At 41.3% G+C, this 25,917-nt stretch overlaps 1 protein-coding gene across 1 annotated transcript in view; it reads left to right on the forward strand.

Annotated features, from left to right (window-relative positions):
* Positions 1–25,917, forward strand: part of RNF150 (ring finger protein 150) — a 169,479-nt gene that overhangs the window by 75,147 nt on the left and 68,415 nt on the right. The window contains exon 2 of the mRNA XM_008143730.3: positions 20,551–20,801. Coding sequence (XP_008141952.1) covers positions 20,551–20,801 — 251 coding nt within the window. The remainder of the gene's footprint in view (positions 1–20,550; positions 20,802–25,917) is intronic.

The following is a 25,917-nucleotide window of genomic DNA, read 5'->3' on the forward strand; positions in this document are numbered from 1 at the left end:
ACAATAAACATATTCAAGGTGAAAAGCATTTCTAACACTCAGAATTGTAACTTCAATTAATGCTGCTTTCACTGTATAATAATCTGTGATAAAATTATTTGCTTTCTCGAAGCAGAGCTGAGATGTTGTATTTTCCCAAATAAAGTGGGGACTCATACACAGAATGATTTCAGGTGATGTCTGAATCAATATTGTAGATAGAAATATATACACATATAGATATAAACACACATATATCATTCACATTTAATTTATTTCACAGATGTTATTTATTACTATGAAAGTTAGTTTTATAAAATTTGGTTATATTTTTAATTCTCCTAGGAGATTATATAAACTAATGCTTTCATTGCCTTTTACAATTGAGAAAATCTGTTGTATTATTACTGAAACTGAAAAGACAGGAGAGAAAGGGGTGGTGAGGATAAACAAGGAGGGAATATTTCAAGAATGAGCAAGAACTTGGAAATATGAGAAGATAGAAAATAGTCAAAGAGAGAAGTATATATAAAGCATATCTAAAGAAAAGAGAGAAAAATTACTCAGAGAATTAGGCTTTGATGGAGTAACACAGAATTCAATTAGTTTTTGAGGGATTTCCAGTTAGATTTTAAAGATAGGTTGCATTTTACAACTGTAAGCAGAGTGGGAATATAATCTCTTGAAAGTTTTCCATAAACTTATAGATATGGGAAATACCTGGCCTGTGTCTTAGTGGTTTAAATCTGTGCACCTCAAACATTTTTCCAACATAATTATTCAATTGTAAGTTAGGTCAGGTTAATTTATTTAATTTCTTCTCTGTGTAGCAATTTTTAAAAGGTCACAGATAAATTAGTACTAAATGAGTCATTCTGATAGTTATTATAGCTTAAGACTTGTTAAACTTATTTATATTTGTTGCCATTTGTAATTCTAACCAGCTGAAATAACTTTTGAATAAGGATGCCTCTGGCCAGGGATTACCATTTATGAAACCTCCCAAACAAAATCATGTTGAAATATAACATTTTAAACAACTACGCATTTGGATATTTGATTCATTTTTTTTATAATTGTAAAAAAAAAAATTTCCTCATTTAAGGTGTGAGGAGGCAAATTTAAAAAAAAAAAAATCCCATTACCTCTCTCTTGACCTAAGCGTGTGGCAAGAACAAAGATAAAAATTTTAATTCAGAGTAGGCACTTATATTTATCTTGAAGTTGATATACTTTTCAAGATCTTCTGACTTGTGCATGAAAATACTATTGTATTTACTTTTAATATTCTTAAAGAGTTAAATTAGTCTGCCACCTGCATGGCAATTTGACGTTGCTCAATTTCAAATATATTTGTTGGTAAACCAATATGTCTGTGTACTTACAGTATTTAATAAGGATTTAAGGGATAACCTGCTCTTGCATCCAAAGTTCTAGGGACTTGACAGGTTTAAAGCTATAACCAGGAGTCTCCTTTACATGTACTGACCCAGGGAATCTAGAATGTATTTATGAAATTTGTGCTTAAGTATTTTCTCTTCCATGTTTTTGAATTACTTAAGTAGATAAAAGATTGCCCTGTGTTCAGAACTATTCAGTAGGAGAGATTTGGAGGCAGAATTTTCTAAACCAATTCCTTGAAGAGCCTTGCTTTTCTTCAAAAACTTCTTTTCAAGTTCATTTCAACTCCTAATCTGATAAAGCTCTTTTGTCAGCTTTGCTATGAATGAATACAATGGAAATGGGTTCTGTCCAAGGTTCAGGATGAGTTCAATATTATGAAATTGTCACCCACAATCCTGGGTCATATTTTCTCTTGTAGCCACATCACCAAATCTTGGTAACAAAAGTGCCATTCTTTTAGCCTCATTGTCATTAAGAAAATTATCCCATGCCCAAACCATAGGATATCTGTTCCAAGGTGTTGCTATGTCATATATACCCTTGATAATAAGAATTCAAATCCTAGACTAAAAAAAAAAAAAAAACAGCATCCGTGCTTCAGTAGGCTTTTCAATATTGCTCTTTCACCAGAAGAGTATTCCTGTAGCTTTCTCTTCCAAGTGTTGGATTGCCCACCAGCAGAGTCACTTCCACTTTCCTCTTTGGTATCAATGATACCTGAGCAATGTGTGTTTTAGTGATTGGCTTAACACCATCTCTCTTCCTTTGATAGCAACAGGAGTTGTCATAGTTGTCTGTTTGTGAGATGGAGTGCCTCTGTACTGCCCTGTTTGGGAGTGTCAAGTTTTCCGAAAGGTGGGTTTTCAGAGTAGTAAATTCTCAAAGTCGAGCATATTCTGCCTTTCCTGCCCTGAGAAGGCTAGCAGAAGCCAGAATGAGAAAGATTGTGTCCGAAGCCACATCTTTGTGAGGCTTAGAGATCTAAGTAGATCTGCTCACACTGATAAGGAACTCCTGGGTTACAATCTACTATTTATCTTTCACAAGTCTGAAATGGCACTGTTTTTGCATGTGAACTTGACTCTTGGCAGTGGCATATTTTGCTGTCTGATCCTGGTACCCACAAGCTGAAAGGGACTTAGAGATTCTTCAGATACATCCTACAGAGGTTGATAGTTCAAGGTCACAGCCCTGGGGACAGCCCGGGAACTAGGACCCAAGGCTACTCACACACATTCTGTAGGGCTGTGTTACTGTGTGTCAGCCTGTTGCTCCTCTGCAGGCCAGGCATTGCAACTACCACTTGAGCTCGGTTTACACTGACTAGAGTCCATGTTGGTTCCTGTCTGGCTTTGCTGGGGCTGCTACAACAAAATACCACAGACTGGGTGGCTTAAAAAATGGAATTTTATTTTCTTACAGTTCTGGAGGTTGAGAATCCAAGATCAAGTTGCCAGTAGGGTTGGTGTTGGTGAGGGCTCTCTCCCTGGCTTGTAGATGGCTGCCTTCTCCCTGTGTCTTGCGTGTTGGAGAGAGAGAGATAGAGAGAAAGCTCTGGAATCTGTTTCTTTTCTTATAAGAACACCAGTTCTATCAGGTCAGGGCCTCACTCCTATGACCTCATTTAACCTTAATTACCTCCTTAAAGGCTCTGTTTCTAGATACAGTCACATTGGGTTGAGGGCTTCAGCATATAAATTTGGGGATGGGGACACAATGCAGTCCATAACAGTACCTAACCATTAAAGGAAGTCCACAGGGAACTGAACTATAAGTTGGACTTTATTTTGCATTGTTATCTACCTGGAAGCAATTTCAACTAGAGTCTCTTCAGGGAACATTGTGCATCAGGGCTTCCTAAATTGAAGTCAGGGTGTGCAGTTACTTGAAGTCTTTAAAAGCACGGGGCCACCAAATGGTACTACTAAAGTAATTTTTGAATGTGTAATACATGAGTATGATACAGAATTCAAAAGGTATATAGTGACAAGTGCAGCTGCCGCTCCTCTCTCCTAATCTGTCACTAGTGACTTTTACTTTGATGCAGGAAGTCTTTGCATCTGTCAGTCTTTTTCTTTTTACACCAATAATAGCATTGTATGCACAGTTCTATACTTTACTTATTTTACATAATAAATCTTGACAGTTATTCAAAATCAGTGCATATGGAGCCTATTGTATACTTCACATTTTATAAAATCTGTGAAATATTTCATTGAGGATATACCACAGTTTTCTACCCAGTCTCCTATTGATGGCCTCTAAGGTTATATTTCTAGATTTTTCAATTATATTTCTATCAAATATACAAACTGGGCTGCAGAGTACTTTTTTTTTTGCAGAATGTTATTAACATATATACATACATAAACATCTGTAGTACTGATTTCTTTAAAAGTGGAAGTGTAGTGTCAAAAGGTATGTACAGCTTATATTTTGGTAGATAATCACCGTATGGTTCCCCATCGTGGTTTATAGGAGAGGGTTTGGGGAAATTATGCAGATTTGCTTCTCATTCTCTGTGTATTGGCTCATGAATCTCTCATGCTCTGGAATGTTCTCCAAGTACCATTCTGCCTCCTTGTATCCACAAAGTTTTTCTTGATGATCTCTTTTCTCACTTGTATTCTTAGTCTGTACCACACAAGGCATCTTTAGTGCATGGGTTCAGGAAATCTAATTGAGTACAGGACTCTCTAACACTTTGCTAAATACAATTTTTCTCTTTAACTATATTTCTTGTGCATATATAATTTCCCTAAATTCCCTAAGTAGAACCCAAAGGTTACCTTGCTTCTATAATAGCAATGTATATTTTATAACATTTAGTATGTTAAGAACTTTTATATTCATACTAGAGGCCCAGTGCATGAAATTCGTGCACTGGTAGGGTCCCTAGCAGCTGCCGGCTGCTGGCCGGGGTCTCCCTCCCTTCCCCTGACTGGACCCACCCCCTGGTCCAACTCCCGGATGAACTCCCAGTCGAGGGGATAATTTGCATACTACGCTTTTATTATATAGGATTTTATTCTTTAATCACCCTTTTGAAGTAGCCAGAGGGTAATAATTTTATATAATAAAACCCTAATATGCAAATCAACCCAACGGCAGAACGACCGGTCGCTATGATATGCACTGACCACCAGGGGGCAGACGCTCAATGCAGGAGCTGCTCCCTGGTGGTCAGTGTGCTCCCACAGCGGGAGTGCCACTCAGCCAGAAGCCGGGCTCATGGCTTGTGAGTGCATTAGTGGTGGTAGGAGCCTCTCTTCCCTCCGTGGCAGCGCTAAGGAGCAGTGAGCAGGCGGGCAATAAGGAGCAAGAGGTCCCAGACTGCGAGACAGATGTCCACCAGCTGGCTTAGCCCGCCAGCAGGAGGACATCCCCTGAGGGGTCCCGGACTGGGGGACGGAGGGACCGCCCCTCCCCCAGTGCACAAATTTTCATGCACCGGGCCTCTAGTAATAATAATAAATTCTCAAGTTTATGTAAATTATTAATAATGTATAATTATAATAGATAACTAATGCATACTTAATATACAATATTATTATTATTTCATCATAGAGATAAAAGAACTGAGATGCAATGAAATTAAATGCATGGGTCACACAGCCATGAATAAAGGCAGGACTTTAGTTTTAACTATTCCAGATCAAATTTATTTTCCACCATCTCATACTGTCTGTTAACACTGAGTAGTGCTGAGCACTCAATAAAGAGTGGTAGGTTGATTAAACATAAGCTTCCATCCCGATAATCCAGGTGAAAACCAGATGGGTGACAGCCTTGAGTGAAAAATCAACCCTGCTCTCTGCTCTGCAAGCCTGGCAATGAATCATTTTGCCCTGCAGGGCTACCTTCAGGGAATACTTAAAACCTTTTTCATTTGTTCATAGCCTAGATTTCCTCACTCTCAGTCCTTACTTTTTTTGGACTTGATGCCTTCTAAATGTGGCTTTTGTTGTGTGGCCAGCCACCACAATAAGGTCACTCACTGTTCAATATTAGCTATTAGCTTCCAGCTTTGGTTTGTTAGGGCTGATTAAATAGGCAGTGGAGGGAGGGTGTGTGTGTGTGTGTGTGTGTGTGTGTGTGTGTGTGTGTGTGTGTGTGTGTGTGTGTTGGAGCAGCAGCTCTGCAACCAACATTTATTAAGAATTGATCTCCTTATTAGTTGTATTCTTGCCTTTAGCTTGCATCCTTGGCCTGATACACACACAGATCAGCCTTGTCTCAGACTTGTCTCTCCTCTCAGATTCTTTGGGCCGTTGCCTTCCAGACATCCCAGTAACTCCTCGTGTGGGGAGATGTTAATCTGCCTTCAGTTTGTGACACTTGATCCTTGGATCTCCACTCCAAATATGGTTAATTGGCTGGCTCTTTTTTTATCCTTTCCATGAGCAGGTCTGCCAGAGTCTGGAGGCATAAATGCGTGCCTCCATGCTACATGCGAAGGTCTAGAGGGAGCTGAGATGGAGCGAATAATTATTTGGAAATCTCTTACAATCTCAGAGGCTGGTGGCAGCTATTTTTAGGCCCTTGGAGGCAAATTATCACTATTATGCCAACAAACCCCCACACATGTAACCTTTTTCATGCCAAAACGGACCAAGCCTGTAATCCTTCCTAGCCAGTGTTTTACATTGAGTGAGTGTCACTGCCTTAGTCAGAATTCTGTCCCCAGGATCTTGCTCATGTGCTAGGATTTAGGTTTGGAGTATGGGGTGTGGGATAGCAGCTAGTGGGGGCAAGGAGGAGAGGGAGACAGGGATTAATTACCCTTCTCAACTTTGAGAAAGAATAGCTTTAACATTTATTGAAATTAGCCTCTGGCTGAAGTCAGTATATTCCAGCAGGTTGAAGGCCTTAGGGAAATCATAAATAATCTTACTTCACCAGTCATGTAAACACCTGGGAAACTCAGGGGCCCTCACTATAATCCAGAAAGATCTGGCTCCAGTTGCATGCCTCTGGGAGGCCTCCTCCAGAAATATGTCTTACTTCCACCTTCAGTCTGGTAAGCAGAATAATGCTCCCCATTCCCATCTCCAGAACCTGGGAATATGTTGCCTTATATGGCATAAAGCACTTTGCAGGTATGATTAAGTTAAGGATTTTGAGATAGGGAAATTATCCTGGATTAGCCAGTCTATATATATAAAGTGCCAGGATTTGTAACATCCAAAACAACCAAACAGATGACCAAACACTGGAAGTCAGTCCTGCCGTCAGTGCTGGGTCGCCATGGCGGGCACCGTGGCGACCCAGCACTGACTGCCAAGGGGGCTGTGGATCCAGGCCTGGAGAGAGGCCCAGAGAGAAAAGCAGGGTCTGATCCACAGCCCCTGTGGCAGTCAGTGCTAGGTTGGCACTGCGGAAGTCAGTCCTGCAGGCGCAGTGACCCAACACTGACTGCCAAGGGGACTGCAAATCAGGCCCCAGGAGAGGCCCGGAGAGAGAAGCAGGGTCTGATCCGCAGCCTCCGTGATAGCTGTTTATCAGCCCTTGCCTCTCTTTCTCTCTGGGCCTTGCCAGCAGCCACAGAGGCTGCTGATCAGCCCTGCCTCTCTGATCAGGCCTGGAGATAGGCCCAGAGACACTGACTGGCATAGAAACTGACCAATCAGACCAAATCTGGGTGAACTGTGAGGAGCCATTGGCTGCCTAGGAGGTGGAGCTTTTGACACTGACTGGCATAGAAACCAACATAACAGAACCAAATCTAGGTGAACAGTGAGGAGCCAATGGCTGCCTAGGAGGCAGAGCTTTTGATGCTGACTGGCATAGAAACCTAGCAATCAGAACCTAATCTGGGTGAACTGTGAAGGCAGAACCTAAGGTGGGGGCCAAGGAGGGGTTTTAAGGGCAACAGATATTTGGTGTAAGGTGTAAGAAAGTGGTTCAATTTTTTAATGACCAGTTTGGCAGTATAGTGCATATAGCTGGCTATCAGTCCAGATATAGGGATTATGTATTTTTGTCTGCCAAGAGCTTCTCCTCCTGATGAAAAAGGCTCCCCCCGACCATTTAAGCAACCCTATTCTATATAATCTATCTATACTAATAAAAGGGTAATATGCTAATTAGACCAGGTCGACCAGCCATCTTCCGGACATCCAACTTTCTTCTGGACAAAGCCATGGTGATGAGGGCCGAGGTAGAGGCAGTTAGGGGCGATCAGGTCAGCAGGGGAGGGCAGTTTGGGGCAAGATCAGGCAGGCAGGGGAGGGCCGTTGGGGGTGAGATCAGGCCTGCAGGGGGAAGGCAGTTGGGGGCGACCAGGTCGGCAGTGGAGGGCAGTTGGGGGTGAGATCAGGCCTGCAGGGGAGGGCAGTTGGGGGCAAGATCAGGCCAGCAGGGGAGGGCCGTTGGGGGTGAGATCAGGCCTGCAGGGGGAAGGCAGTTGGGGGCGACCAGGTCGGCAGTGGAGGGCAGTTGGGGGTGAGATCAGGCCTGCAGGGGAGGGCAGTTGGGGGCAAGATCAGGCCAGCAGGGGAGGGCAGTTAGGGGTGATCAGGGAGGCAGAGTGGTTAGGGGCAATAAGGCAGGCAGGCAGAAGCAGTTAGGGGTGATCAGGCAGGCAGGTGAGCGGTTAGGAGCCAGCAGTCCCAGATGTTCAATTGGAAAGGGTGCAGGCTGGGCTGAGGAAACCCTCCCCCTGTGCACAAATTTCATGCACCAGGCCACTAGTGTAATTATAATGATTATTAGGCATGAGAGTCAGAGAGAGAGGAGGGGGTGGAGTGAATGTGTCCACAAGCCAAGGAATGCAAGCTGGAAAAGCCAAGGAAGAGTTTCTGCCCAAGAGCCTCCAGAAAGAGCACAGCCCTGCTAACACCTTGATGTTAGCCAGGGACACCCTTTTCAGACTTCTGATCTCTAAAACTGTGAGATAATAAATTAGTATTGTTTAAGCCACTAAGTTGATGGTAATTTGTCACAGCAATGGGAAACTAATATACTCATAAAGGTGATTTGACACCCTGTGGGAAAATGCATCACTCCCCAGAGCATGATCTCTCATTCTCTTCACTGGGTCCCCTGCTACTGTGAATCAAAGGATGTCCCTTGATTCCTGTGGTGGAGGAGACTGACTACCAAATCCCAGCTCTTCTCCCTTGATATGAAGAAGAGCCCCTCACCATGCAGGACTAACACCATCTCCCCTGGTTGTCGGTGGGTCTGGGATGGGAGAAGGATTTCTCATTCCCATACCCTGCTCACCCTTTGAAATAGCTATGTCTGAGTGCCTCCCCCTCAACCAGGGAGGATCAGCATCAGAGAGCCTTGTCATGCTGAGAAAAGCATCTCTCACAGCATTTAAAGTGGAGCACACTGTGCTTTTCTCTCAGCTGCTTTGGCAATGACCAAGCTCCTCTCCTGCTACCAGCCTCGGGAGCAAGGCCAATGCCAACACTCATCTGACATGCTACAGCCCCCTTTATGTCTCCCACACCTGCCCCGAGATACAGCTCTACTGTGCAGCCTTCTGATATCTTCCTTTTTTCTTCCCAATCCTTGGTTAATGCTTTAATCTCATTAACCCTAGCGAGTTTATCTGAAAATACCTATGTACTCAGATGGAAATTCTGAAGGCTAAGAATAAGGCACTTAAAAAATATGCTCAAGTGCACTAACATTTTAAATAAATGGAACTGAGGTTGGAATCATTACTGCACATTCTTTTGTGACAGGGAATCTGAGAACTTGAGGAATTTTTCATGTTATCAATAAAATCCCTCCCTCCTAGGAACAAGATAGATTTACTATGTTGTATGTATTTTCAGATGGCAATTGGCATTATTTTAAGAATTTTGGTTCTTGGATGACCCCTTTAAGATTTGCACTATCTGAAGATAAAAGCATTCCCATGATTCCAGTCTTTCCACACTTGGAATAATTTATTTTATCACTGTGCTTGGAACAATCAACCATGCTTTTCTTGACTCTCTGAATTTATCGTTTAGTTACTATGATTCCCATATAAAATTATTGTTCTCACATTTCAGTTAGAATTTATTTATTTGCTTCAGATTTGGAAAGCTGTTTTATCGGTTGCTGAGCAACCCAAATATGTAACTGTCTTTTGCCTTCACTAGAATCTTATTCAAGGCTGAAGTCTTGACATTCAGAGTGGAATGTTTCTAGTGAAGAAATGGAGTTTTATGGTTGGGATCTGTTGGAATGGCTGTGAGGCTCCAGAACTAATATTTGCAAATGATTTTCCAAATCAAAGTTATTAATGTGATGAAGAAAGCCATCATTTTGTTTCACTTTGGAGTTGTTTATAAAAGAGAGAACAAGTAGTAATTTCCAGAATAAGCAAAGGGAAATGATTAGCACCAAATAACGGACACTGTGTTGACTAGACAGCCTGCGAGGGTGTCGGGACAGGCCTTCAGCTCCATGGTGGATGCAGATTGTACACATGTTACACAATGGATATAAATTATAAGATGACTGTGCATGAGCAGGGTTTCTTAGAGTAACCTCTCTAGAATTTGGGAAATTCAAATAAATGCTGAAAAACAGGTCCAAAAGAAGAAAACAACAATTCTTTTTCAATAGTTCTTGACTCTTTTTTTTTTTAGTAGCCACAGTCTCTTTACATAAATTAGTAGTGACATCAGTCCCATGTCTAAGGACTCTCTCTCTCTCTCTGGAGGCAAAAATGCTCTTACCTTTTGTGTTCAGCAGCGACCCAGAACTGGCTGGGTCTTTCTAGAACCAGCCTGTCAGCATTCACATATCCTTTGCTTCAAGTACTATCATCTCTAAGGCCAGATGCTCAATAATTAAGAAGCATTTAAGATTTGTGTTTCATGTGGTGAAACACTAAAAAGGAGGTAGAAAGATGATGATTTGCTGCTTCAATTTACACATTTCCTTACAATATACAATATCGTTAATGGTATTACAGGATCAAAGCCCAAGAGAGACTTATCTATATCATTAAGCAAAACTTTCCAAGCCCAAAGTTTTTGGGAAAGGCAGGTTTATTGAGCTATATATGCACGTGAGAAAGGACCACCAGCAGTGGCAGGGCTGGATGGAGAAGACATGTCCAGTGTTCTGAGATTGACGGGGCTATTTTATTTATTCTTTATTTTTTTAATTATATTTTTATTGATTTCAGAGAGGATGTGACAGAGAGAGAGATAGAAGCATCAGTGATGAGAGAATCATTTATCGGCTGCCTCCTGCACAACCCCCACTAGGGATCTAGCCCACAACCCAGGCATATGCCCTGACCTGGAATCGAACTGTGACCTCCTGGTTCATAGGTCGACGCTCAACCACTGAGCAATATCGACTGGGCTGACGGGGCTCTTTTATACAAACCATTTGGAGAAGAAAGATATAAGTTGCTTTAAAAGAATTTACATCGGCTCTAGATAAAAGGATGGGAGAAGATGAAGGGGCTAGTTCTAGTACAGGTGCAGAGTCTATAAGGGAACTGTGTTTGCTTTTGGGGGCTTGCTTTGGGCCACAGTCCAGAAATAGCATGCATAAACAAGATGCAGTGGCGCCTGGTGGTCGGCTTCTTGGCTATTCTGTCTAGATAACTGCAGAAGTAGCCACCTGGATGGAAGTTAATTCAAAGCTTGGAGGTACTAGTATATTCAGGAATGTTATCGGTCTTTTGTTGGTTTCAGCCTGCAGCTCTTACCTGATTAACCTCTCTTGTTTCTTCCGTTCACCCTCCCGTCTGCTGTAATTTAATTGAGGACATTTCAGAATTTTCTTCTTGTTAATACGAATATTTAAATGATTTTACTTCTTCCAGGAAGCTTAGCTTATGCAAAATAACAACATCCATCTGTAAGATCATAATTTCTCTGTTAGCAATCAGTTACATTCATCTTTCTAAACATTCTTAAAAGCCTGCTTCCAGGCTGCCACCAACCCCCTTTTTGTCTTGGATAAGTCTCTGGGCCTCAGGTTTCTCTTTTGAAAAATGTGGAGATGGGACTTGACAGATGGTCGCTGGGTGGCACCCAGAAGTAGAACTCCGTGGTTCTGCAGCAGCTTTTCATGGCCCTGTCCACATCTGGCACCTCTTGCGGTGGTCGGCTGAAAACTGGTGCTTTCTTTGGGTGAACAGATCGGATAAGCAGGAGCCAGAAAGCCATCAGCACTGGCCCCACCGTGATAGCACATCCCTGTCTTCACACTCCTGCTGGGTCCACATTACCTGAGCATAAAGGCCTCTTGGTCCTATTTTCCAACAATGATGAGCTCGAAAGTTAGGGGTTAAACAAAAGGGGGCAATTCTGGGAATGTTGCTGACACCAGGCCTGTGTGCTCCAGGGGTTAGAATCACTTTGGAAGCAACCAGGTTTGGGCAGCAGTGAGGCTATGTGGAGTTTTCTAGCTCTAGAAACTAAAATAGTAAACTTGGATTGCTCTTAAGAAAGGGAATTTCCAATCTGGATCTTTAGTAGAGGGAGATCTTCTAGTTTTCAAAGACTACTGAAGACAACTTTGGAGAATACTGAAAGGAAACATAGAGATGAGTCCAGTGAAGTAATGCGCATTTAATAGTTTTGCAGCTGTTGACCATAAAACAGAGGTTGACTAGAAACTTTATCACACACACACACAAAAAAAGATTTATTTGGGAAAAAGAAAGGATTGCAGTCCAGAAAGTGCAGACATGGTGATCAGTGAGCAAGTTCTGCCCAAAACAAGAGGAAGCACCTTATAGAGGGGAAGAGGAAGTCAAGGGGAGGGGTGGTTCCAACCCTAGAGCTATGTTTAGCATAGAGTTCTTCCTGTAGGGCCCTGGCAGTGGCATAGAGTGTGAGAGCTCCTCCCACAGGCCTCCTGATTCCTGTTTAGGTTAAGATCTCTGTCATAATATTTTTAAAATATGTTTTAATCTATTTTTGAGATAAAGAGAGAGAGGAAGGGAGAGGGAGATAGAAACATGGGTGAGAGAGAAACTTTGATTGGCTGCCTCCTGCATGCCCCCTACTATGGATCGAGCCCACAAGCAAGGCACGTGTCCTGACTGGGAATCAGTGACCTCCTGGTTCATAGGTCGGCGCTCAACCACTGAGCCATGTTGGCCAGGCCTCTGTCATAAATTTTGATGCAGTAAGTTGGGAATTCCAGGTCACTTCTGCCAAACAAATAAGCAAAAATCGTGAGAAGAGATGCTTCATGTATATTTCCCTGTTCTATACAATGGTACATAATAGTATGCCATAACTATCTGTAAGTTCATTAAATCTAAGATATTGTGATTGTTAATTGTAATTTTAAGTTCTTGCCATACATTATTAAAATAGTCTAGTGGAGAATAATTGATGTGATATTTCCCAGTAACTCAAAGCAAAACAAAACACTAGTCCAGGTTTGCTTTGATTATTTCAAATGAAAAATTAAACAATTTTGTATTTTTTATCCCCTTAAGAGAATAATATGAGTTGGACCATTAGTTGCTAACCCCTAGTTATGATCATTTTTTTCCTTTGAAGATTAATGTTCTATTTATCTGCCTCAGAGATTCCTTTCATTGACCAATGTGCAGTGGAAAGTTAACCCTTTCATGTTGCAGAAATGACAACTTGCTCAGCCTGGGCCTCTTGGTCCTCAGCTATTTGGAGGGGTCTGTGTAGTAATCGGGTGCTCTAGGTTGTCCAGAAGCTCAATCTTTGTTTCGGGCTCCAGTGGCAGCCAAGGTCGGTGTGCTCCTTCCCACCCCCACACTACCTCTATTGGTCAAAACGCAAGGTTTACACTGCCTGGAATCTTTTAAATAATTGATAGATGATGTTGATGATAACAATAACTTAATATTTATTGAGCACTTACTATGTTCTGAGTCCTTTATATGCATTATCTCATTTAATCCTCACTCAATCATTTGGACTAGTCAGTACATTTACTATTAGAGTTTTTGAGATAATGAATCTGAATTTTAAAAAAGTAGGAAATCTTCCTAAGTCACCCAGCTAGAAGTTATGCTAAGTGATTCTGCTTTTTAATTTCATTTATTAGATTATTAGGAAAAGAAAAATGCTGAGGAATTTTGGTCTCTCAGGGTTTCCTATCCTGTGATTCCACTGGTCTGCTCCTTAATGAGATTTACATGTATATTGGTTTTTCTTCAAACTAAAATGAGAATTTAAAATATTTTATATGCAAACAGATGGTGCTTTAAGCATGATTATTTGCTTTAATAAAAATTGAATTGGCCATGGCTGGGTGGCTCAGTTGTTTGGAGCCTTGTCCCATACACCAAAAAGGTTGCAAATTTGATTCCCCCATCAGGGCACATACCTAGGTTGCAGGGTTTGATCCCTAGTAGGGGTATATGCAGGAGGCAACCCATAGATGTTTTTCACATCAATGTTTCTCACATTGATGATTCTCATTCTCTCTCGCTCTCTCTTGCTCTCTCTCGCTCTCCCTCTCCCTCTCCCCATCTCTCTAAAAACAGTAAACATATCCTTGAAAGAGGATCAAAACAATAAAACTGAATCATTGTAAAAAATCAATTTGGTATTCAATGATTTGTTTTATTTCAACCTGAACTCTATGATATCATTTTTAACCATTTAAAATTCTCACGAAGATTAGAAGTAAGTTTTATTTTAAGTCTGATTCACTGACTATATTCTAAGAAAATGCCATGGTGAGGCTATAATAAAATAACTTATTTTATATTTATTACTTCTCCTACAGCTATCATAAATTCATAGAAAATTCTACACATGTGTAAACCAGGAAAAATGAATTTTATAAAAAAGCATGAGTCATTGATCATCTCAGATGTAGCTGAGGAGCCAATATTGGTGAGGTAATTAAGTTATTAGAACCATCAAGGAAAATAAAATTGGCTATTGTTAGCACCTCCTAATTTTTTTTTATCTCATAAAAGTTAGTTGTTATTGAGTGTCTGCCTTTGACTGTAATGACAAATCTCCACTTACGGGTTCCAGTGCATAATTGAAATGCACTTCAGTCACACCCAGTGTTTGACATATTTCAAGTTTTCAGCAAAACTTTGGGGAAGCTCAGATTAACAGCTTTTACCCAACAACCAGGTGAGCCTTTAATATATTGAGCTTAGTGGTCTTCTGGAGAAATCATGTCAGTTGGCTTGCACTACAAATTATTAGTTTGGTTCCCAAATAATAAATGTTTACACTCCTAAACTGATGGCTTCTCCTGATGCCGGCTGCACATTCAGACCTACTCTGAAATTGTGTTTATCCCTGAAAAAAAATTTTTTTACAGAATAAGACTATGTTCCAGATAATACCCTTCCCATTCCCAACAACCATAGTAATACATGGGTTTCAGGAAAGGCACATGGTTCAGGATAGCACCCTGAAATAGAGAAGGTAACAGAACACACTTAAGAGCTATCTAGCATGACTGCTTATTATGGCCAAGGATGGCTTTGTAATCACACATGCAAAGCAGACAGCAAGAGTTTTGCTTGACATGGACATTCTTTACTGAAGTGTACACAGATGGAAGCACTAAGGGTGAATTTTACTATGAACTCAAATAAAATTAAATTATAGATCACTTGAAAAATTGCATGGCAGTGTAATGAAATTTAATGACTCTGGTTTGGGACCTGTTTACATAATGTGGGAGCAAAGGGCAGAAAACTCAGCCCAAAGTGCCTTTAGCAAAATAACTACAAAGTCTAAAGGTTCTGATTTCAGGTATGGCTTGATCAAGGCTCAAGTCATGTCATCAGATTATTTCTGTCCTGACGTTTTGGCTCTCCTCCTATACCAGCCCTTTCCCCAGTCTTTTCCCCTTGCATTGCTAACTGCCACAGCTTAGCCTGACACACAGTCCTGTTTAAGACCAGCAGGAAAAAGGGGCCTTTGCTTTTCTCTTAATTCAAATAAAAGTCCTGTGTGCCCTGATCATACACGACCAGGGACTATGCCCAGTAGGGCACTTTGCACTGACAGGATTAGGCCTTAGTAGTGGAGGGTTCATTGTACCATGAGAAGGGTGGGGAGAGGCATTCCCATTTGTCTGTTTGACAGTAATGATACTAATAAAACTTAACATCTATGTCCTGGTTTTTATGTGGCAGGCCATATGCTAAGTGCTTCTCTGTGAATTACCTCATTTACTAATAGGATAGAAAAGTCCCCTCTGATGGGTATTTTTCTCAGTGACTCCGGCAGTAAGATCACTAACTGAGAATATGGATGGGAAAGGGCGTGCACTTCTAATGTTTTCCCCTCCACTTAAAGTACTAATTCTGTAAGATGCTCTGCTTTACATTAAGGAAATTTTCTTATATTACCCTTAATAAGAATCAGGAATGGGTGCCATCCTCAACATATAGTTTCCTTCTCTAAGAAGCTGGTTGTTCCCACATCTCTCTATCTGAAGTCAGAGAAAAGGGGAGATAGGGCTTGGGGTGCATATACTCAGTCCTGTATGGATGGGACCGTGGAGTAGCTAACATCATCTCCACTCTCATCTCAATGGCCAAATATTAATCACAGAGCCACCACTAGCTGCAAGAGAGGGTGAGGGTTCACACCTCACTGAACAGCTTGTGCCCGGCTAAAACATGAATACTGTTGAAGTGTAAGAGATTGGAGGACAGCTAACTAACTACACACAAGATCATCATATGCTTTGTTCCTTTAATTTGTTGATGCACTACAAAGCATTCATATATTTTCTAAGGTTAAATCACCCTCACCTTCCTAGGATAAATCCCACATTGGTCAGGAAAATTTTTTTACTGGATTGTTGGAGTTGATTTGTGAATGCTTTATTTAGGATTTTGGCATCTGTGTTTACTAAAAGTATTTTTAAACTAATGTGGAAAATTGTAATACTTTACATGTATATGGTACTTTGCAGTTCTTGAAATTATTTCACATATGTTATCATGAGAATTGATGATTATCAGGAGCTATTAAAAAAGCAGTATATAATAAATGTGTAAATAGAAAACATCTATAAATGGAAACTGCCTTTTCTTATTATTGCCTACACTCTAAAGGGCTGTCAGTGAGACTAAAGTAAAGATTAGGAGGGAAGAGGATGCAGAGGACTGAAAAAGGGTTTTTGCTCACAGGAACCGAGGAGGGAGTTACCACCCCACCCCCCCACCCCCAGAAAGCATAGGGAGGAATGGGGCTGCCGGCCCTTTAAATGTCTAGCCCTGTGCTGATGTTCTAGACATTCTATCAATGTAATGTTTAAACAACCTGGTTTTGAATTTATAAGTAAAGGATTTCCTGGTTATTAAACATTCTTTCTTAACTTTTGTTTTGATTTCATATCTGCACAGACTAAATTAGGTCGTGGCAACTGAGCTCTCTCCTGGGAAAGGGAAGCACTAAATATACAGGGTGCTCCTGCTGCCTGCCTGGCGGCCAGGTCACATACATGCCCTGGTCACACAGTCTCGGTTAAGGCGCTTTTCCAGGAGCTTTTCCAGAATACACAGCAATTACATAACAGTGATCACCCGGAAGTATAAAGTGCCTTTGGGAGGAAAATAGATGGCCGGCCGACATAATTTTGCAAAAAGAGGCAATTGATAACAGATTAGGCATCACAGTGAACATAGAATTGCCCAAATAGCAAGGCCTGTTTGCAGAGTTGACCCCTACAAAATATGCCGTTTGTTCACTGCTCTTCCCTGAGTCTCAGAGCCTCTGGTGTGTCATGGGTTAGGTACTTAGGGCAGCATTCACTCTAAGATCACTCAGCAGAGCTTTCAGCCCTCTCTGCCCCTCCTCAGTCCTCCCTCCTTCCCTCCTTTCCTCCCTCTCTCCCTTTCTCCCTCACATTCACCCTCAGAAGCAGTGACACCACAGTGTACCTGGGAAGAACCTGCTGGCTTCTCCCGATGCCGGCTGCACATTCCAAAATGAAGCAAAGATCAGGGAATTGTCTGATAAGTCACATTGGTGCACATGTCCCATTGGAACAATTCGATCCCACATAGCTTTTTGCCCTGGACTTGGTGCATTGATCCAACTGGTCAGATAAGTCATCCAAATCTACTTTCCTTTGTGCTGTTTGGGGAAAGCCTATGTGCCTAAGTTGACTATTTCTTCTGGGATAAATGCACACCATGCACAATTCATAACCAAAAGTGCATGAAGAAATACCCCAGAAACCTGTCCATTACTTGCCATCACCAGCCCTAGAAATTCATTATGAATATGGATGATGAATACGGTTAAAGTCCAGGTGACTGGAACCTCCCAACTTCCATCTTCCATCTTTCCAAGCAGATGTCATGTGTCATGAAGACACAACACTGGTATGAGCCACACAGGTAGTGTAACTAAGCCCCTCAGTTTAAAATAGTTAATTATACTTTACCCTACAGGGAAATAAAATGTTTCCTCAGGTTTCTGAAAATGGATGATGAGTAGTTTAGAACTTCATGGATGTCCAAACTTTGGTTGTCTATTTTTAAAATGCTGAGCTGGGGTTTGAAACAAGCTGTTCAGTTCCAGAGCCCAACTCAGTACCATTAGGTCCTATAGTCTCTTCATATAAGTAGATAAGAGGAAGAATGTAAGGGGAAATTTAGCGGAAGAAGAGGTAATGTACCAGACAGTAAATTTGCTAAAAGCCTAGACAACTATAATAGCCTGATGTGGGTTCACAAAAAAGTAGATCAACCTTTCAGTGAAGTAAAACCCAAAGGTAGATCCAAATATATCTCAGAACTTAGGGTGAAAATAAATTTCATCCTAGCTGTCTCCCCTCTGCCATCCTATATAATAAAGAGGTAATATGCAAATTAACCCTCACAACCAGGCCAGCAGGGGGGTTAGTGAGGGGCAACCAGGCCGGCAGAGGGGGCAGTTGCGGGTAACCAGGCCAGCAGGGGTGAGCAGTAAGAGGCGACCAGGCCAGTGGGTGGAGCAGTTAGGGGCAACTAGGCAGGCAGGCAGGTGAGCGATTAGGAGCCAGCGGTCCAGGATTGTGAGAGGGATGTCTGACTGCCGGTTTAAGGACCGATCCAGGGATCATGCCTAAACCGGCAGTTGGACATCCCCTGAGGGCTCCCGGATTGGAGAGGGTGCAGGCTGGGCTGAGAGGACCCCCCCCCCCCCACCCCATACACAAATTTTGTTCACTGGGCCTCTAGTTTCATTATAAGAGCTCAATACATGTTGTGTTGTTATCAAATCACATTTAGGTTGTTCAAGATTTAAATGTAAAAAGTAAAACTAAAATGTTTTGAAGAGCAGTTTTAAATGAGTATTCTGTCCTCTTTGGTGGAGAAGCTTCCTAAGCAGAGTGTTGAAACTAAAAGCCATAAGGAATAGAATGATAAGATTTGACTACTCAAAATTTTAAACTTGTGCAAGTCTGAGCATACAAAGTCTTATAAATAACCCCAAATCCTCTTCTCAAAAAATATCTTATTCTAGAGCTTTGAATAGATAAGCTTTGAAAATATAAGTAAAGGGATTGATTAAGTGAAAAGTTATTAATCTACCCACCACTTAAGTCTCTCTGAGATGGCCATAGCACCAGGATGAGCCTCACCAGGCCGGATTAGTCCGCAATACAAAGAAGTTATTTCTGTAGAGACAAAACCTGCTGGCAGCCTTAATCCCTCCCAAAACCTCAGACCACATGCAGCCATTAACCAAAGTAAACATGGAAAGAGGAGCATTGGAATTGTCAGTAAATTCTGCAAAGTTGAAATTCAAGCCATCAGTTTCAGTAATTCCCAGAAGTTGACAGCTAAATCTAAACACTGTGTGGCTTTGAGATTTTACAGCCGGGCCCATGCAAAGGTTTCTGGAATTTTTTTTTTTAAGGATATAATTGATGTAGCCTACACAGACACCTTTGTATGTCATTAACTTTTAAAATATTTATTTAGCCCCAGTGGGTAAAGGAATCAAGGAATGTAGGATTGAAAACCTGCGTAGAGATCAAGGTCAAGTGAAAGCCCTAAGTAGCTTCTAAGAGACTTGCACCATCCTGAGCCATTGTAATCTGGCAGTTCGGTCTGGCGGGCCGCAACCTGTGAATAAGGCCAGCTTTAAGCAGCTATGGCAGTGTTTAATTTTGTCCCTAAACAGCAACATCCTCTTTGTAAATTTGCTCTCTTTAATTTGTAGTGACCTCAGGGAATAGGATATCTCCATGTGGAAATGGGGCCCAGGAAGAGATTTGTGGGCCTACATTTGAATGGGGTGATCCCTGAGAACCTATCCTAGTGCAATTGATATTCACAGTGATGTGCCAAGTTGGTTCATTTGGAGCTGGTCTCACATCCTTGCTAAAGACCCCCTTGTAGAGGCCCCAGAACGCCTCACCAAGAGGCTGAGCCTCACATAGTGTCACAAAGAATAGGGACAGTGACCCAGATAACTCTGATCCAAGAAAGTTGCCCCTCTTGCTTCAAACTATCCAGTAATAGGGTCATTGTGGCGGGAGTATTTGGGAGTGGAGATGAAATAATCCTGGAGTTATCTATTCAGCCTCCATCATCCCTGGTTTGGTATGGAGATGCACAAGCTGTTTACATTGAACTAGGTAAAATAAGCAGAAAATATTTCTGAGACCATTTATTTTTTGTTAACAGATCATGTTAGAGCTTGTTAAGAAACTCTATTCGGGATCGCTTTGGGTACTCGCTGTAGGAGAAAATTGACTTCAAAATGATAAGTACAGATCTGTGATCAAGTATTCAGAGTGTCTGAGTGATGGAAAGATAAAAAGGTCACAGACAGATGGCAAGAATCTGTATTTGACCTTTGTGCCATGGGGTCAGAGTGCCTTTTCCTCTCTTCAGGGGATGGAAGGGTTGTGAAATGCAATTTAGGGCTGTAAACTTGGACTGGTTGGAAAGCAGCCACCTTTATTTAGCAGGGTCAACAACACCTGGGACAGTTGAAGGGTAGGTTGATCATGACCTCGCTGCTACCAAAATTATGAGTTCATTTTAGGTTCTTTTCTCATAGTCAAGACAGCAGCATCTCAGACTAGCTGAAGAAAGAGAAAATTTGGCTCAGTTTCTGGCTGTTCGATCTTAGAATTGCACCTGGATATTAGATCTGGCAAAGAATCATCACAAATAATGTCATTATGTGGGTGTATGTTACTTTATCCAGACATTTCACTGTCATTTTCCTGCTCTCTCTCATCCCTTTACCCTCGTCCCTCTCACAACAGGCGTAGAAGACATCGTGGCGATAATGATTCCTGAGCCCAAAGGGAAGGAGATAGTCAGCCTGCTGGAAAGAAACATCACCGTGACGATGTACATCACCATCGGTACCCGGAACTTGCAGAAATACGTGAGCCGCACATCGGTTGTGTTTGTCTCCATCTCCTTCATCGTCCTGATGATCATTTCCCTCGCATGGCTGGTCTTTTATTATATCCAGAGGTTTCGATATGCAAATGCCAGGGACAGGAACCAGGTGAGTAGCAAAAAGTTTTTCTAAACCTTATTAAAAAATAAATAAATAGCCTAAACTGGTTTGACTCAGTGGATAGAGCGTCAGCCTGCAGACTCAAGGGTCCCAGGTTCCATTCCGGTCAAGGGCATGTGCCTTGGTTGCGGGCACATCCCCGGTAGGGGGTGTGCAAGAGGCAGCTGATCGATGTTTCTCTCTCATCGATGTTTCTAACTCTCTATCCCTTTCTCTTCCTCTCTGTAAAAAATCAATAAAATATATTTAAAAAATAAAATAAATAAATAAATATAAAAAATTAATAAATAAAACTTAAGAATTACTATAAAAATAAGGCATGTTATTGTATAAACTTAGAAAATCACACAAAATACTAAGACAAGACCAAAATTACCTATTATTCCCCTACTCAAGATAAGCACTTAATATTTGCTGCATACTTTTTCAGATCTTTTCCAATATACATATGTTGATGTTTTATTAATATTGTTCTGTAAAATGGAGGGGCTTTGTCCTATATTCCTATTGCTCATCTTTAGGCACATATTAAAGGAGAAAGGGAACATGAGCTGAGATTATGCTAATAGTGGCAACATAATTTAGGAAAAGCCCAAATTTCCTCCTTGTGGATAGAAGAAAAGGAGGTAAATAAAAGCTATTTTAAAAAGCAATTAATTTTTGAACAGATAATATATATGCATGGTATAAATTGCAAAAGGTATAAAATGGTGTAAATGAAAAGTAATTGCCTTCCCATGTGTGCCCCTTGGTTACCCTCTGCCTGGAATTTCTCTGCCTGGAATTTCTTCTCTTCTAGAGATGTTTTATGTGCTTGCAAATGCATGTGCATTCGTGTGTGTGTGTGTGTGTGTGTGTGTGTGTGTGTGTGTTTGAGAGAGAGCGAGAGAGAGAGAGAGAGAGAATGTGTGTGAAAAAATAATAGTACACTTAACTCCATACCCTTATTTCTCACTGTATATTAGAGATTAATTTATATCAACACTCAATCCAAGCTGCCTTCTCATTTCTAATGCCTGGATAACATTTCCTTTTTTGTGTATGTTGTATTTATTAAACCAGCTCCTATTGATGGACATGTTTTCTCTTTTTAAAAAATGTACAAGTGACACTAAGCACATCCTACTGATCAAATTTGGCCCTTTTTGGCCTTAGAAGTAAAGATTGGTTGTTAAGTCCTTTCTAGTATCTAATCTAAGATCCTCCAACTCCGGGGGCTCCACAGAGGAGGCTCAGGGTTCTTCTACTCAACCGATCACCTCCCTTCTTAAACCCTGAGATGGAGAGCCAAGGTCATGACAGATTCTTTTTAATTTTGTTTTATTGATTGGTTTTGAGAGAGGAGGAGAGAGGGAGAGAGGGAGAGGGAGAGAGATAGGGAGAGGGAAACATCGATTTGTTATTCAATCCATTCATGCACTTGTTAGTTGATTCTTGTGTGTACCCTAACCAGGGATTGAACCGGCAACCATGGCGTATCCAGATGATGCTCTAATCAACCTAGCTACCTGGTAGGCCAGGGACATGACAGATTCTCGACCTGAATGCCAATGTCCACTACAGGTAGCCTCCCTTCCCCTCCGGGATGTGAAGGAGCCATGTGTCCCTCACTCCCCAGATGTGCCACTTTGGCAGCTGTTCACCCTGCAGATGCAGCGAGCAGCATTCCTGCCGTGGCTGTGGCAGGTGAGCCTGCCTGCTGGTGATGCTCGGGGACACTGTCCCTCTGTCTCCTAGGATATCCCATCTCCGACACAAAGACTGGGTCTGTGCTCTGAAAACCACAGGACTCTTGGTAGAGGGCGGCGATTTCAAACATGGGCAGATCAGATAAATGATGTAAGGCTCTTTTTTGTTTTTCATAAACAATGTTGCCTTTGAGGCTAATCCAAGGAAACCAGACCTGGTTTGTGTTGTTTTATGTGAGGCCTGGTAATGACATTCAACCAAGCTTTCTTGAAAGAGGTACTCCTCTGTGTGAATACTTTTCCTGGTATTTGCATGTACATGGCCCATGGCCCTTTGATTTCATTTGCACATTTGGTCCTGAAGTTAAGCTGGAGCAAGAGAAGCAATGGTATTTAAGACAAACTTGTATGCCACAGGGGAAGAGGGATGGAAGGGAAAAGAGTATGCCAAGTGTCCCAGGGGTCAGAGATGCTTCTGTCTCCTAAAAAGTGACAACCAACTCGGTCCCTGATGTGTCCCTGCAGAAAGTGCAGAGCCCTCGGGAGGATGGAAAGGCAAAATGTATGTTATATCTGTGACCTATTCGATGAGATAGTTAGCCATTGACTTGCCATGTTTAGATAAGTCAGGTCCCAAGGATCGTTGCCTCCCAGTTCTGTTCTGTGTGGAAGAAAATCCTGACCTGGTAAAACTGGATATGACACGACTCACATACCTAGTTTTACTAATGATGGGATCTGGGGTCCAGAATGTTGAAGTGACTTGGCCAAAGTCACACAGTTAGTGACAGAAATAGGACTGAAAGCTAGATCTTCTAACATCCAAGCCATGCCTTCTCTTCTACAACACCTCCCACGAAAGGTAACCCTGACGTTTCTACCTCATGTCACGTGTGCACAGCTTTAAGTCATCACTCCATGAGGTCACCAGGCTGTCGGGGCAGCCAAGCTGATTCCCTTACCCACTTTACTACATTGACGGAATGGTGACCTACATCATAGAAATCAGCTGAACTGGCTGTGCAGTGATTTCTGTTGCATCAGCTAGGCCTGGAAAACTCATTGTTATGTATTAGAGCGAGTGAGGGAAGTGTCTGAGTCACCCGTGGCCACATGAGGTTCCAGATGACTGGGACCAACTCTGTTTATGGTTATAGTGTCCTCTCTTCACCTAGGACGTAAGAACACTTTGCTGTTTTTCCATTTGGTGGTGGTGATGAGAATCATGATGATCAAATACAGCTGTCGGTAAAAAGGGGCAAATATGATATAAAATTATCCAATCAGATGAGATGGAACATAAACTCGATTTTGAAGCTGTATTGGTGTCCTTATGTTCCTAGTTTGTTTTTAATCATATTCACTGCATGTCTGTTTATCACACAGAAGGGGACAAGAGGAAAGTGTCTTCTTTTTCTCCATCTCCTAAATATTTAGAAGGTCACTAGTTTATGTGTCTTGGGTTGAACTGGAGTCTGCCATTGTTTACCGTCCTTATTGGCATTTATGTAGGACTTTCTTCTTTTAATAAATGGTTCTTTTTTCTTTTCCATGAAGCCATATGTCTTCACTACTATCAAGGAACCAATAACCTTGGTAAATACTTTCTTATACTCATTTAGATTCAATTGACGGATAAATCTAATTATTAAGATGGCCCAACTCCTGGTGATCTTTAGTGAAAAGCATGATTTGGATCTAGTTGGGTTAGAGAAAATCTGTAGGAGCCCCTAGACAAGGGAGAGGAATCACCCTCTGAAACAAAACGCCTCTAGAAACTTGAGGTGATCCCTAAATGTATGAGGTGGCCCTTAAATGTACCTGAGGTGGTCGCTAACTCTCCCATTAGCAGCCCGTTAGTCTGCATTTCTGAGAACTAACCACAAAGGAAAGGATGGGTTCAGTGACAGACTTCTGGTTCCAATCCCTAGATTCTCTATTCAGGCTCCACACCAGGCTCAGTTTGAGCAGGGCCTGTGGTTTTTCTCTCCTTTATTCTTGGTGCAGTTAAGAACCCAAAGACAGAAGAGACCAACTGCAAAAGCTACAACTGCTTTAGTTGGACCATTTCATTAAGAATGTTTATGTTTTTACTCATCTCTTTAGTTTGCATTTTGGAAATCCAGTAATACTGGTTAGAAAATTGTTGCAAGTGAGTCAGTGTTTTTATTTAGAAGTCAATATTTCCTGGTCATTTTTGTGTCACTTAAAGAGAAATACAAAATTTGACTACATTTCAAAACTTTATGGTGCTTTCCCCTTTTTTGGTTAATCTAGACTTCTGTTGAAAACTCTACCCTCCATAGTTTCATAACTATTATCTATATCTCAAAAGCGGACTTTTCTGTATTCTCCAAGGTATCTAGAACATTTGCTCTGCCCCTGGCAAGTCAGACTTTCTTATCCTTTGTCAGCCACTCACAAAACATTACCTTTTCCCTCCTGAAAGGAGATGTATGTGAATTACCATCTGAAATGAGGGTGGTCTCAAGGCATTTCAAGGGAAAGGAATACCCTCACACCATTTTTCCAGAATGATGAAGGGAAACCTGTCTTCCTTCCTTTGTGAGTCATCTGATTTCTCAGGACGTCCAGGGAGGAAGACCTCTTAGACTTGGTGTTGAGAGGACTTTACCATTTTCTTTTATATTCAAATTTCTCCATCTGCTAGTTCTGCTCATGTGAGAAGTCCATCTCCCAAATGACTTTATCCTCCACTGAACTCTTTTAACCTCCCAGCCCTCAGTCACCAAATGACAGTAATGAAATTCCTCTTTCTAATCCCCTAACCATTAACTCTGCTATTAGCCATAATCCCTGATACCCTAATGTCAGCTTACATTTCCTGGATAGACAAACCATTTTCTTTTTGTTTTTTTAAAGGCAGCTTACATCTTCCCTTAAAAGGGTATGGAAACGGCTTTTTATTTTTGTGGACGAGAGAAGGGGATCTTTTTAAAACACCCCTTTTTTATTCAGATATAACCAAAAGCAAAATAAAATACATGGACAAGATAGAAAGTAGTCTTTGAGTTTACCTTACATGTTCACATTTAAAAAGGACATATTTCATTTGCTTAAAAATGATTTTAAATAAATTAAATTTTGAAAACATTATTTCTGGTTCACCACCTCAAAAAAGGATGATCTTTCTTTGAGCATAATCCAATACCACTGTTTGAAAATAATTTTTGCTGCCTTATTGCTCTGCTTTAAAAATAAAAAACAATTTAAGTGATTGAATTGGGGCCAGATATTATATAATACAAATTAAACACAATTACAGAAATATCTGAATTCATAACTTAAACTTAAAACAATCAATACTTGACTATAGTGTTGACCCAGATCTCTTATTCTAAATAAAATATTCTATAGGTTTTCTGCATTTAGTCCCTGTAACAAGTGGCCCCTTC

Source organism: Eptesicus fuscus, chromosome 6 (assembly GCF_027574615.1).
Source record: "Eptesicus fuscus isolate TK198812 chromosome 6, DD_ASM_mEF_20220401, whole genome shotgun sequence".
Classification (NCBI taxonomy): domain Eukaryota; kingdom Metazoa; phylum Chordata; class Mammalia; order Chiroptera; family Vespertilionidae; genus Eptesicus; species Eptesicus fuscus.